We start from the raw sequence: 15,040 nt of genomic DNA, 5'->3' as shown, positions 1-15,040 counted from the left end.
CACACACACACACACACACACACACACACACACACACACACAGACACGACAGCTCACGCTTGTGGAACTCTTCCTCAATAAATGTTTAATATAAGAAAATCACATTAAATGGGCCAATCTCGCAAAAAATGTTCAAGAAATTATATTTTACATAAAGAAAATGAAGCCAGTTGTTAGGACTATTATGATTTGTTTTGCATTGTGACATTATTTTCATGTCAACTAAGCACATTTTTTGCAAATAAATGAAATTTATATTTTAATAATAACAATAATATTAGAATTAATTATTATTTAAAATTATTTAAATTTAAATTGTGGTAATAATGCATCATGTTACTAAATTTAATGCATACAGTAATACAATATATACTTAAAATTTAAATTGTGAAATAATTGGTAGTAATTTGTCATTGGCAGTAATTCGTTTTCACTACTGTAAAAAGTGTTTATTAAAAATGTACATTTTGAAATAATTATGCATCATGGTAGTCATTTACGTAAAATAATACAATATATGAAGAGTTCAGATGCAAAAGCCTCTTAAGTGCCGTCTGAAATTTTCTTCTAAAATTCTATTTTTTATCAGGCTCCTATGTTTAGGTTCAGTAATTTTACTTTAATGGCAATGTATAGGTTCTTTTCTATGCAATTAAAGTGAAAAAACCTACCTATGATGAAAATTACAGGCCTCTCTCATCTTTTTAAGTGGGAGAACTTGCACAATTGGTGGCTGACTAAATACTTTTTTGCCCCACTGTACATATATTGTAAGACAACAATATATATTTCAAATCTAACCAAGTTATCATGCATTATATAGTAATTTGTAAAAAAAAAAAAAATCCCATTCTCATTAATGTATCACAATTTTATTTTTTACATTTAAATTGTAAAGTGATTATGAATTCAGGTGATAATTGATATAATTTAATAACTTTGATTTGTTTTAATTCTTCATCACTAAGAATAATAGGAATTACACATTTTTACAGTATTAATAAATGTGTTTAATTGAAATGTCACAATGCAAAACAAAAGGCTTAATTTTTATTAAGCAAAATATAATTTTTTCTATAACAATTTTGTGAGGTTTACCCCAATATTTCTTCGTACAAACTTTATATTATCACTCCATATACAGTTATGTACAGTACATCATAATGGCTATATCCATAGAGGGAGAGGATAATGTACAGCCCCGCCCACAGCAGGCAGAGTCATTGGGAGTGGGCGTGGCCTCAGCAGATGGGCGGGGCAGGGGAGCAGGAGGGCGAGGTCACTGGAGAGAGACGCTGTCAAAGCCTTCAGACGCAACATGAAGAGCACAGAACACACAAAACAGACACGAGACGGCGTGAGACGTGACACAAACACACCACGTCACACTCACTGTGTCTAGCCATCAGAACCATCAAACACTGACGCGTCTGGAAGATTCATCCGAGACGTTTTTGGCTTGTCTTTGCTTCGTTTGGATGGCTGAACACAGTTTGTGTGTAAATCATGCGCTCAGTGATTGTGAGAAACTCAACTGCTCAATGATCAAAGCATATCATTTCCTAAAAAACAAATTACTACAACCTTTTCAGAAGACTGAAACACAGCCCAATTATGATGATTGTGATGAAGAAGATGATGATGATGATGATGATGATGATGATGGAAAAGGTATGAATCAAATTCAACACAAATATTTCAACAAAAGCCAGTCTGGATGGAAATGCCAACTAGAACTGCCCAAACCTCGCCTCATCTCTGCATATCTTGCTTAAGTCTTTTATGGACAGAGTTTGAGCAACGATGCACAAACAGTGTACAGTATCGGTCCTGACCATATATGTAATGCTAGAATGCTGTTTACACATCCTGGAACGATGATCAAAGCAAGTAAATCATATTGATTAGTACAGTACCATATCATGTATATCAGAATGTATTATGCGGTAAAGGTACATTATGATGAAAGATGATTAGTCAGAGCTGTTGTTCTGATGCTTAAGATAAAATATTGTAATATATACAATACATATATAGTATGTATTATTAATAATATATTAACATATAATAATTACATATATTTATAATTACATTGTTAATTATAATAATACAATTATATAAAGATTTTTTTTATATTTAAAAAGGATCAAATATTGTGTTATGTAATTATTTTTCATAATAATTATAATAATAATCTTATTAATATGTATATATATTTTTTTTAATTTGAAATTTAGATGTATATAAATAAACATGATAATATAATTTAGCATAATATATTATTAATCATATTATAATAATTATATTAAAGCTGTTTATTTAAAAAAAGGTATGTGTATAAAAATATATTAAATTATTAAATATATGGTTGTTTATATACATCTAAATATTTTTTTATAAATAATTTAAATTGAGATAAAATTTTTGTTATAATATAATTTTAGATAAAATATTTAAAAAACAAAACAAAAGATCAAACATTTACCCTAACATATTAGAGCTGTTGTCCTGATGCTTGATAAAATACACAAACAAGATAAATAAATAAATACACAAACAAACAAACAAATAAATTCAATTGTGTGTGTGTGTGTGTATTGACATGTACATGCATACAACAATAAGTGTATTTAACCGGTTGTTTGTAACCTTCTAATGGCCTTTCGCTCTGCTTGTGCTGAGGTACGGCAGGCTGTGACAGAGCTTGACCTTACAAACACACACGTTTAACCTCCCAGCAGAGTTATTAGCCTAGCGTTTGTGTCTGTCTGTCAAACAGTGCGGCGTGTGGCCTCAGGCGCTCAACATCTGCCTGGCTACGGGGTCACGCTGGGTAATAGTTCAGTCACATTAGCCCAAGCAATGCAACATGCAAACCAGAAAATGTAGCAAGCTAACGGAAGATGGAGGATGTATGCATTAACATTTTAATAATTCACTGATAAACTAGTGCTTTCTTTGTTTCGGTTTAAGACATGAAGTTGGCGACACTGACTCATCATCTCCGCAGTAGTGATGCACCTGTATGCATGTTTCATACGAATTACATAATCGCAGAATATTTGTCTTCCATTTGAATTGGTTTATTTGAAAGTAGACATTTCACTCTCAGAGTTTCTGAATTTTGCGCTCAAGTTCACAGAGACCGAGACGGCAGAAAGCGCATCCTGTTTGCATATATATATATATATATCTATATATATATTTAAATAGTGAAAAAAGCATAATGGTAGTAATTTATGTATAAAATCTCATTTTAATTATGTAATACAATATATATTTAAAATGTATTAAAGTAATCATGCATCATGGTAGTAATTAATGTTAAAAATGCAGTGATGACTAATGAACAGACTAGCACTGGCGATGACGGCAGCTAGAAACCAACATAAACCTCAGAGTCTCTTCTGAACAGTTAAAGTCCTTCATTTCCATCCATGAGTGAATGTTGATGTCAATGGATGAATTAATGGCAGATATTCAATGAGAAGGGATGAAATGGGTTCAGATGGGTTTTGATTGGCCGCATATGTGAAGAAAGGAGGGCTGTGATTGGTCGATAAGGTACCTGTTTTGCGGATAGCTGCATCTGCTGTGCAGGTGTAGTCGCTGGCGGCCAGCAGGAAGCAGGTTCCTTCGGTGTGACGGTCCTGCTCTCGAGCTCTGGAGAGCCGCATGGGTATCCGCTCCTCCGGAGACATGGTGATGTCACTTCCTGCGCTGCAGTCGGCAGACAGCACTGGTGGGAAACGGTGAGAAATGACAGCTGCTTATTTGGAACGCAGACCGGCTAGAGACGGAGGTGAGAGGTCAAACACAGGATGGAAATAGGAGCGAAACTAGGTCGAACGAGTGAGTCATCAGACGATAGTGGGACCAAACTAATGATCCCCACGAGGAAAACAGCTTAAAAAGATCCTGAATAATGCATTCATGAAAATATAACAACACAGACAGACATCTGTGAGGGAGGAGACAGGATTAAAATAATAGTCAATGGGAAATCATGCATCGCTTGGTTTTGGAATAGAGCTTGAAAGCGAGATCGTTAAATGTACAATAAATAAAATATGCATTTACATGTGCATTTTTGAACTTCTCAATCGATTAGTGTTATTTTAATATTCATACTATTATAGTATTTTTTAAATATTTTAATTAGCTTTTATTTTTATATTTTCAGGTTGCATTAATTTCAGTCATTTTGTTTTGTCCTTTTAAATAATTTTTTATTATTATTTTTGTTGCAAAATAATATAATATTTATTTGGGCTTTAATTGATTTATTTTTTTATTTTTATTAAACTTAAGTTAGTTCAGTTAGTTATTTCAGCCAAGGCAGTTAAAAAGGCAGTCATTTTTATTAATTAATATTTAAGAATATTTAGTTGGGCTTTAATTTATTTTTATTGCAGTATTTCAAATTAACCTTAAGATAGTTACTTAAGTTAGTTATTCCATTTAATTGCCAAGGCAGTTTTTAAAATAATAATAATAATAATTTGTTTTTGCTTAATTTTTATTTCAGTTTTAGTTTTAGTAATTTAAGCATTTTTACTTAAACTTATTTTGTTTGTATTTGAACAAACTTATATATATATATATATACTAGGGGTGCAACGGTTCAACTTACTCACAGTTCGGGTTGTATCACAGTTTTAGAGTCACAGTTTCGGTACGGTTCGGTATGTGCTATGCTCAGGGAAAAAACTATATTGTCAAAGAAAAATAAAGAAAATAAGAACAAATAATCTAACTACAAGCAAGAGCACAAATAAATAAACAGTGAAAAAAGATACAAATAAAATAAATAGTGCTTTTCAGTTTTTTTAGGTAGGTCTAACATAGTTTTTGTTTTTAGGTACAGAAATTGAATAAATCAAATGTAAAATAACATTGTATATTTGACTCTATAAATGAAAGATTAATCCTTATTAAAGTTACAGAAGTTATTCAATCAAGAGCAGTGAGAGATTTCCGTGTTGTTGCTGTTAGAGAACGCACTGATCCAGTGCACTGATACTGTACGTTCAGTCGACTATGTCTGCTAGGATACTCACCAAGATGGGCATTTTTGTGTGAATTTGTCCATTCAAGCACAATACTTCACAGAGAGCTTAACATTTGCGAGCGTTCTGAGACGCGGGTTCATGCGCTTCGGATGAGTGCACACACAGATCTTCTCACTGAGCACGCAAGTTCACGTCTTCTGGCTCTTTAATATTTAAACTGGCAAGGCGTAAATGAGTTTAGTTTAAACACAGATAGCAACGTGTGCTGTTCAGGTCTCACCTAAATGACCAGCATGCACATCCCTGCACACTTTCTCATTCTCACTATTGTCTATAATGTCAGACTGAAACGCAGCCCATCTCCTCGCACCCTTATCTCCGTGGCAACAGGCGATCTGCACTAGATCTGCAGCCTCTCATGCTCAGATCTCCAAGAAATATCAGCTTCAACCAGGAAATACAAATCTGAAATTCATAACTCCATGCAACAGATATTAGATATAATTCAGTCAAAATGAAATTGGCCATACTTGTGTTGTTCAAACCCTTCTTCCCGCTTGTTTTCAATTCAAAAACAATGATGCCATTGATGGCTCATCATTGGCTAATATGTGTCATGTGACTGATTAAGAGCTACACTAGTGTATGATAAGAGTGAATGATTTGCATTTCTGTCTGTTTCTCACACAAAAGCTCTCATATGACTAGTGGAATATAGTGCACAAGCCGTACGGACTTTCATTGCTTTTTTGGGGACATTTTTAAGCATGCACAAATGTACATTTCCATGCACACATGCATTTGGCAGACATTTGGCATCTAACATACAGTATTTAAAGATGAACTACATAAATGCTAAACGCTAAACTACCATCAAATTTAAAGTGATAGTTCATCCAAAAATGAAAACTCTGTCCTCATGTCGTTCCAAACCAAAAAGACTTTGCTTAATCTTTGAAGCACAAATTAAGATATTTTTTAATGAATCCTGAGTGGTTTCAGTCCCTCCATTGAAAGTCCAAGTAACCAAAACATAAAACATCTATCTATCTAAAATTCTATATGACCCGAGCGTTTTAATTGAAGTCTTGTAAAAGAAAAAAGAAAAGAAAACTATTGCTTTATATGATGAACGTTTAATTTAGGCTTTTATTCACATATAAACTCACATACCTAGAGCGAATCACATATGGTAAACACAGAAGCTTCTATGTGAATATGCATGTTTATATGTGAATAAAAGCCTAAATTAAATCGGTTTACAACATTTACAACAAATCTGTTAACAACCTTTTAACAATAATTTCAACTTTATTTTTTTAAATATTATTTATATACTATTATATTATTCATTGATATTTTGAATTAGGTTTTATTTTTATATTTTCAGTTTTTATCTTAATCTTAATCCTTTTTAGTCAGCTTGTTTTGTGCTTTTGTGAATTTATTCATTTATTTTAATAATGTAATAATAATAATAATATGTATTTCATTTTTTTGGCTTTAATTACTTCTTTCAGTTTTAGTAATTTTAGCATTTCAACTTAAACTTATTTCAGTTAGCTGCCAAAACAGTTTTTTAAATGATAATAATAATAATTTCAATTCTTTTTTACTTTATTTTTATAGCAATTTTTTAATAGTAATGTTAGTATTTCAGCTTAAACTTCTTTTATTTCAGTTAGTAGTTGCCACGACAGTTTTAAATAAATACATAAATATTATTATTATTATTATTCATTTATTTTAAACTGTCTTGCCAACTAAATGAAATTAAATAAGTTTAAGTTGAAATACTAAAATGACTATTATTATAATTTATTATTTAATGAAGAATGATATTTCTTTTGGCTTTATTTTATTTCAGTTTTAGTTTTAGTAATTTTAGTAGTTAAGCTTATTTTATTCTTCATATTTATATTTAACATTTATTTTATTATTATATTGCATTCCATATCATATCATTATATAATTAAACACACATAAATAGAGCGAATCACATTCGGTAAACAGAAGCTTCTGTGTGCGTCTGTGCTCTATATGTGTTTATATGTGAATAAAATCCTAAATTAAATGTTTATGACATTTCATTTTCCTTTTTCATATTTACATTTAATATGTATTGGCATCATATTGTATTCATACCATTATATATTATTTAACACATAAATCAAATCAAATTTGTTAAACACAGAAGCTTCTTGCATGCGTCTGTCAGGGCTGGGAAAAGAAATCGATTTTATTATTTAATGAAGAATGATATTTCTTTTGGCTTTATTTTATTTCAGTTTTAGTTTTAGTAATTTTAGTAGTTAAGCTTATTTTATTCTTCATATTTATATTTAACATTTATTTTATTATTATATTGCATTCCATATCATATCATTATATAATTAAACACACATAAATAGAGCGAATCACATTCGGTAAACAGAAGCTTCTGTGTGCGTCTGTGCTCTATATGTGTTTATATGTGAATAAAATCCTAAATTAAATGTTTATGACATTTCATTTTCCTTTTTCATATTTACATTTAATATGTATTGGCATCATATTGTATTCATACCATTATATATTATTTAACACACATAAATCAAATCAAATTTGTTAAACACAGAAGCTTCTTGCATGCGTCTGTCAGGGCTGGGAAAAGAAATCGAAGCATCTCGAATCGAGAAATGATTCAGCATCGATTCTGAGATTTTCCGAATGCATCGCGATTCTTTCTCGAGTCGATTCTGAGCTTAGTTTTGAACAGCAGATGGCGCTGCATGCTGTACAGCCGTACTCTGCTCGTTTCTAAATCTTTACACACACTTCAACCTAAAATAATCATTCATTAAATTCAATAAGGTTGAAGCGAATTACAAGGATGTTCACAGTGGGCTGCGTTTACATTAATCTATTTTGTATCTGCACACTCAAATGATCATGAAGAGGAGTGCTTTCACCTCGGCTCCGAATGCTTTTATGACCGAGAGTTTAGAGCGTCATCTGCTGTTAAAATCTAAGCTCAGAATCGACTTCAGAGAGAATCACGAAGCATTCGGAAGATCTCAGAATCAGCCCTAGCGTCAATGCTCTATATATGCGTGTTTATTTGTCAATAAAAGCCTAAATTAGATGTTAGATGTTAAACTTTTCATCATAGCCCCAGCATCCAGAGTCCCTGAACACCCAAAAAAGCATCACACTCCGTCTTTTAGCGTGTGAAGCAGGTGAGCGTCTCTCACCTGAGCGGTGGCACTCCAGTCCTCGGCTCTGTCCCAAACACAGCTCTCCCGGAGTGCTGTTGCAGGCCATGCTCAGGTCTGTCTTGCAGTAGTACGGCGAGCCGGTCTGCGCCGTCTGAGGGATGTGCTTCTTCCTCTTCTTAGGGAGCTTCTGTTTGGCCATGGCGAGCGAGTAATACATGCCGAAGTTATTGACGATGACGGGCACGGGCATGGCTATGGTCAGCACTCCGGCGAGGGCGCAAAGCGCGCCGACCAGCATGCCCGACCACGTCTGAGGGTACATGTCTCCATAGCCCAGAGTGGTCATGGTGACCACGGCCCACCAGAAGCCGATGGGGATGTTCTTGAACATGGTGTGGTGGCTGGCCGTCGGGTCGTTGGGGCTGGCTCCGATCCGCTCGGCGTAGTAGATCATGGTGGCGAAGATGAGGACGCCCAATGCTAGGAAGATGATGAGCAGCAGGAACTCGTTAGTGCTCGCCCGGAGGGTGTGTCCCAATACGCGCAGACCGACGAAGTGCCGCGTCAGCTTGAAGATCCTCAAGATGCGCACGAAGCGGACAACGCGCAAGAAACCCAAGACGTCTTTGGCGGCTTTGGAGGAAAGTCCGCTCAAGCCCACCTCCAGGTAAAAGGGCAGAATGGCCACGAAGTCTATGATGTTCAGGATGCTCTTGACGAACTCCAGCTTGTCCGGGCTGAAGGTGACGCGCACCAGGAACTCGAAGGTGAACCACAGCACGCAGACGCCCTCCACGTAGGTGAGCGCCGGGTCCGTCTCGATCTCGTACTGCTGGCTGAAGTCCGTGAAGGAGTCGTTGCGGAACGCCTCCGTCTTGTTGATGATCGTGTTGAAGGCCTCGTGCGTCTCCAGGCAGAAGGTTGTGATGGAGACCAGGATGAAGAACAGGGAGGCGAACGCGATGAACTGGGAAGAGAAAGAAACAGAGAGAGAGTTTAGCAACTGTTATTCAGTTATTCAATGTGTATTTGTCCTTGTTTCACTTTTATCTGTGAAAGCTGTGTTGTGTTTTAAAGTACTCAGAAAATGTAGCTAGGTGGGATGGACAGTATGTTTTCATATTAAATATAATCAGAGATGTTGAAATATTAAATTATTTAATAGCATATTTAAATATTGTCAAATTTTATGTAGATTTTTTTCTTTTTATATTACAGTTAAGACATATTTACATACAAAATATATAATATTTTATATATATTAGATTATAAAATACAAAAAAGCAAAACAATAACCAGATATATTTAATAATATATTTAAATCTTCATAAAATTCTAATATTTATATATGCACTATGCCAGGGGTGGCGAACGTCGGTCCTGGCGAGCCGCAGCCCTGCAGAGTTTTGCTTCAACCCTAATCAAACACACCTGAACAAGCTAATCAAGGTCTGAACGGTTATTAGGAAGCTACAGGCAGGTGAGTTTTAATTAGGGTTGGAGCTGTACTCTGCAGGGCTGCGGCTCTCCAGGACTGGAGTTCGCCACCGCTGCACTATGCTATAGGTTTGTTTATATTTATATAAACAATTCTATTTAATATTTAAATTAATTGAAATCAAACAAATATATTTTATATAATCAAATATAGCCAAAAAATATAATCAGATTTTTTTTTAATTATTTAATAACATTTACATATTTTAAAATGATAACATTTATATATGCATTATGTAAAAGCTTAGTTCATTTTGTGTAATTCTATATGTAATATTTTATTTATTTGAAATCATACAAATTATATATAGAAAATACAAAATGTCATATATTTTGCATTTTAAAATATAGCCAAAAAACTGGGATTTTTAAATATTTTATTATTTAATAACATTTTTAAATGGTATTTATTAATGTTTAAATACAATTAGAATATTTTTATAGGTTGGTACATTTTTGTATATAAACAACTATATTATTTATGTAATATGTTAATTATTTGAAATCAGACTAATTATACATACATTTTATATATTTCTTTGATTTCAAATCATTTCAATGTTATAATTTCAATGTGAAAAAGGTCCATAGAATTTATAGAACTGTTCATATAAAAATAAACATTACTGTAGTGAATATAAATTATTTTGCCACTGAGGGGAATTTGGGACTGAAGGCATATTTATTTACAGTATTGACTCAGATTTACTGCTCAGCTGTGCAACGCAACAAAAATAGCATTGCACTTTTAATAAGTCCCTCCAGCACTGCTATCATGACAATGCCACGCACACCAAAGCTAAACAGTCTTCCAGTATCTTGGCTGGTCATCGGTGTGTAATATTTCATGTCAATAAACGCCGTCAAATGAGTGAGTCAGACCGTACAGCAGCTGCGTTCAGCCCACACAACCACACATCACCTTCACGTCCACAGCATCAACACAGACATAACACACTTCATATTAAACTCAATTAGACTAGTTACTGCACTAGAGCCATGAAACCTGTCATCTGCAACCGCTAGAATATAGCTAGAAAATACAGCCAAAAACATATATTACAAAATACATCCAAATAAGATATTTTTATTTAATTAATATTTAATTAAAATGTATTTATATATGCATTATGTTATGGATTATTCATTTTTCATATAACAATTATTATATATGCAATTTTTTTATTATTTTTGAATACATATTTTGTATGATAAAATATAGCCAAAATATATATTTTGCATATTTTATATTCTAAAATATATATATAGCCCAAAAATATAATCAGAGATTTATATATATTTAATGTAATAACATTTTAACACTTAAAAATTATAATATGTAAAATGCTATAGGTTTGTTAATTTTTTTTATATAAAGAATTCTGTAATAATTTAATTATTGAAATCAGACAAGCTATACATACAAAATATAAAATATATTTTAAATACTTTGTATAATAAAATACAGCCAAAAATATTTATATATTTTATATTATAAAATATAGCCCAAAAATAAAATCAGATATATTTAAAAAAATTATTATATAACATATTTAAATATTTTAAAATGATTGTTTATATATGCATTATATTGCAGGTCTAAAAAAAAAATCTAATTGATTATATATTAAAAAATAATAATTATATATCTATGCATGAAACCAGTGATGTGCAACTGCTACAAAGTGCTAGAATAACGGATCAGTCAGAGCATTGCTGAAGGCAATAGCCAGCGCTGGTGAATGTGAAAAGACAGGATCGCAGGACGGTCTGTCCCCACAAGAAAGCGTCTCAAAGAAGCCTGTCTCTCGTCTTTGTTTTAGCATCCTAATGAGGCCTTAACTCGTCTGGAGGGCTGTAATCAGCACAAAGCCAGCAGAAAGCATCAGGACAATGCAAACGCGCTCTGAAGGCACTGTAGCAGGCTCTTTGTTTGGTGTGGAGCACGTGCGGGACGCGTGTAAGCAGTATCTAATGATCTTGTCATGCACCGCAGGCCTCACAAGTCTCCCGTGTGAGATCAGATCCGCTGTAACCTCTCTTGGTGCCCTGCGACTTCATTAACCAAACAAGCAGCCTGAAGCCCAGCCAATGCACTTCATTTGCTCTGATGATAAACCTAGCGAGCTGCTCACCTACAGCAGCCCACATGCTTATGCACGTGACCGATAAATAGGTTTTTGTAATAACATTTAAAACAACAATTATGAGCTAAGAGGTCACAAGCAACCTTCCAATTAATAAATACATTTTTTTAAAAATTATAATAATTTATTGTTGTATATAATTCAAATTACTATAAAAATTTGATTTGATATAATTTATTATATTATAGTAATTAATACAATTAAAACATGATATAAATGTTTATATAAACATAAACAAACCTACAACATCATACATATATAAATTGGTTTAAATACTTAAATATGTTATTAAATAATTACATATTCAAAAATCTCTGATAGAGAATATATAATAAATGATATATAATAACTACATATAATGCATGCTTTGAATTTCACTGTTATTTATCAATTCCTGATATATAATTTGATTAGATTTTTAGCTGAAACATGACCCAGACATTTCTGGACAGGCCTGGGCCAAAACAAGGTTTATTTCATCGACTCAATAAATGTGTCCTTTCACTGACAAGACAATCCCAGAATGCACTGCAACAAGCGCTTTGAAAATTTCCATTGAAGATGCCAGATCCAATTCAATTCAATTCAAAAAAGACTTTGTTAGTAGTTTAGTTGCTACACCATGAGCAGCATTTGATTTAATCGGTCACATCTGAGGTTTTCTTTTAGTTAAGATGCTTCCTTAGAAGGTAACAACAGCCCATGAAGACAGCAGACAGAAACGCAGCTCACTACACAAAAACACAGCTGCCTCGAAGCAACACTATTTCGTTTACAAAAGACGCCATTGGACACATTAGAACACCTGGAAAATAAAATAGTGATTTTGGATACATCCCACAAGACGGATACAGAAGTTGAAGGAGCTGAGCTCTTCTGAAGAGCGCGTGTGATCAGTTTTAATGTTGGAGGTGCTTACTGTGCTGATCAGGAGGCTTTATACTCCTTCTGATGGAAGTCTGAGGGAAACGGATCAAACGTGCACTCTTCACACACTCCTTGTGTGTGTCGTGCCTCTCTCTATGTCTCACAGTGACACTATACCTCTGTGACCGCTTCAGATGCTAATAAAGGAAAGTTGTGTTTTATTCAGAAGTTGTGTGTGACTGACTGACGGTCAGCTGTGATGATGAGTCTCTCAGGACCGCACTGTCTCCCGGGCAACAGTGTCAGGAAAAGCTCCACAGCAACAAGACCCTGGTGTGTCAGAGTCCTGTGAGTGTGATCACACACACACACACACACACATCTTCTGAAGAAGAATCAAGGGCCAGAATTAACACTCGGCAAGTAAAGAAAGCACAGCTACTGCTCAGCTGGAACTGCAACATGGTAGATATTTTATATCACAATATAACAACAGTTGCTCATGGCCAACACTTTTTTCATGTATTTTATTGCTATAACTCTATAACTATGGGACATTCTTGGCATTAAACCCCTCAAAATGAAAATATATCAGAAAACTAAATCAGACAGCTAAACAAACAAAAAACTAAATAAATAAACAAATAAATAATACATATATATATATATATATATGACTGAAAAAACATTAATGTTTGTTCAGATTAAAGTTTGTAATGCATTTAATCAGATAGATAGATAGACAGACAGATAATGAAATGGACAATAAAAATAATCAATGCAAATAAATAATGCTAAATGTTTGCTTTATTTATTTGGTGGTTATTTGTCATGTGCTTTCAATTCACTTATTAATTTTGGAAACTGTATACAATATAATTCTATTATTACCAAGCCTAGAATGCACTATAAGCACACTATTCCTATTATTTCTGCAGTTTATAATGTGCATAATATGCAGATTTTTTAGTAGTTTAAAAACTGTACTGTAATTTAAAAATGGAAATCATGATATACTATGAAATAAACTTGGTCTTACATGAATAGTGCCCACTTACTAAATAAATAAATAGATAAATAATCTGCAAATTTAGTGTTTAATCCATCCATTCAGAAAATGTGCATACTGAAATTTACATAAAGAGTTCATCTGACAACAATAATACTGTTTAAAACAAACATACTACAGAAGACTATGAACTCCGTACCGGACTCTGAACATAAACAGCTCTGAATACAGATGAAGTGTGTCATGTAGTGATTTCAGATCAGAATCAAGTGTTGTCAGTGCTTTATTTGCAATGCTTCAGCGCTGTGATTCACCGTCACTCAAATATTATCACTGACAGTCACACACACACACACACTTGCTGACAGCTAGTTTGTTATTATCTGACTAATGCACTGCGAGTAGTTCACGCTCTTATGAGGGATTGTGAGACGGCCCTGTGGCGGGAAAACCATGAATGTCACATGAAGGGTGGAAGCGTATCAGAAGCGCTAATGGCTTGGCTTCTCTAGACACGCGTGTGTGTGTGAATCACATCTACAGGTGAGTCCTCATCCCCTACAGCAGCGGCGCAGGATCATTTCACACCATCCACATCCATAAATTGAGAATCACGATTTTTTGGGGTCTCAAATAGAGATCACGATTCTCCCACGATTCTGAACTAAACAAAATAATGCGTGGCAAAATATTATTGCTGCAGTCTATTTAAAAGTGTTTAATTAATTTGAATGAATTATAAAACATTTTAATATCCACTACCAGCCAAAAGATTTTGAACAGTAAGATTTTGAACGTTTTGTAAAGAATTCTCTTCTGCTCACCAAGCCTGCATTTATTTGATACAAAATACAGCAAAAGCATTAATATTGTGAAATAATTGTACTATTTAAAATAACTGCTTTCTATTTGAATATATTTTAAAATGTAATTTATTCCTGTAATCAAAGATGAATTTTCAGCATTACTCCAGTCTTCAGAGTCACATAATCCTTCAGAAATCATTCTAATATGCTGACTTGCTGTTCAAGAAACATTTTATTATTATTATTATCAATATTTAAAACACTTGAGTACATTTTTTCAGGATTCTTTGATGAATAGAAAGATCAGCATTCATCTGAAATAAAAAGCTTTTGTCACATTATACACTCTACCATTCAAAAGCTTGGAGTCAGTATTTTTGTGGGGGGGTTATGTAAATTAATATTTTTATTTAGCAAGGATCCTTTAAATTGATCAATAGTGATGATAAAGACATTTATAATCTTACAAAATATTTCTATTTCAGATAAATGTTGCTTTGAAATC

The 15,040-nt window shown here is 33.4% G+C and overlaps 1 protein-coding gene across 6 annotated transcripts in view; it reads right to left on the bottom strand.

The window, feature by feature from the left end:
* LOC107555885 (potassium voltage-gated channel subfamily C member 2-like) overlaps positions 1-15,040 on the bottom strand; it is a 103,025-nt gene that overhangs the window by 62,724 nt on the left and 25,261 nt on the right. For 5 of the 6 annotated variants that reach the window (XM_016238809.1, XM_016238810.1, XM_016238811.1 and 2 more), the window contains exons 2-3: positions 8,246-9,176; positions 3,569-3,739 (exon numbers count right to left, since the gene is read on the bottom strand). In XM_016238809.1, the coding sequence (XP_016094295.1) occupies positions 3,569-3,739; positions 8,246-9,176 (1,102 nt within the window). Of the gene's footprint in view, positions 1-1,229; positions 1,306-3,568; positions 3,740-8,245; positions 9,177-15,040 lie in introns of those variants that run through there. The other variant, XM_016238812.1, reaches the window with a different exon arrangement.

The sequence above is a fragment of the Sinocyclocheilus grahami genome, unplaced genomic scaffold, assembly GCF_001515645.1.
Source record: "Sinocyclocheilus grahami isolate Dianchi unplaced genomic scaffold, SAMN03320097.WGS_v1.1 scaffold548.1, whole genome shotgun sequence".
In the NCBI taxonomy this organism is placed as follows: Eukaryota; Metazoa; Chordata; class Actinopteri; order Cypriniformes; family Cyprinidae; genus Sinocyclocheilus; species Sinocyclocheilus grahami.
Note: the sequence above shows the minus strand (reverse complement) of the source record. Positions and strands in the feature narration are given on the sequence as shown.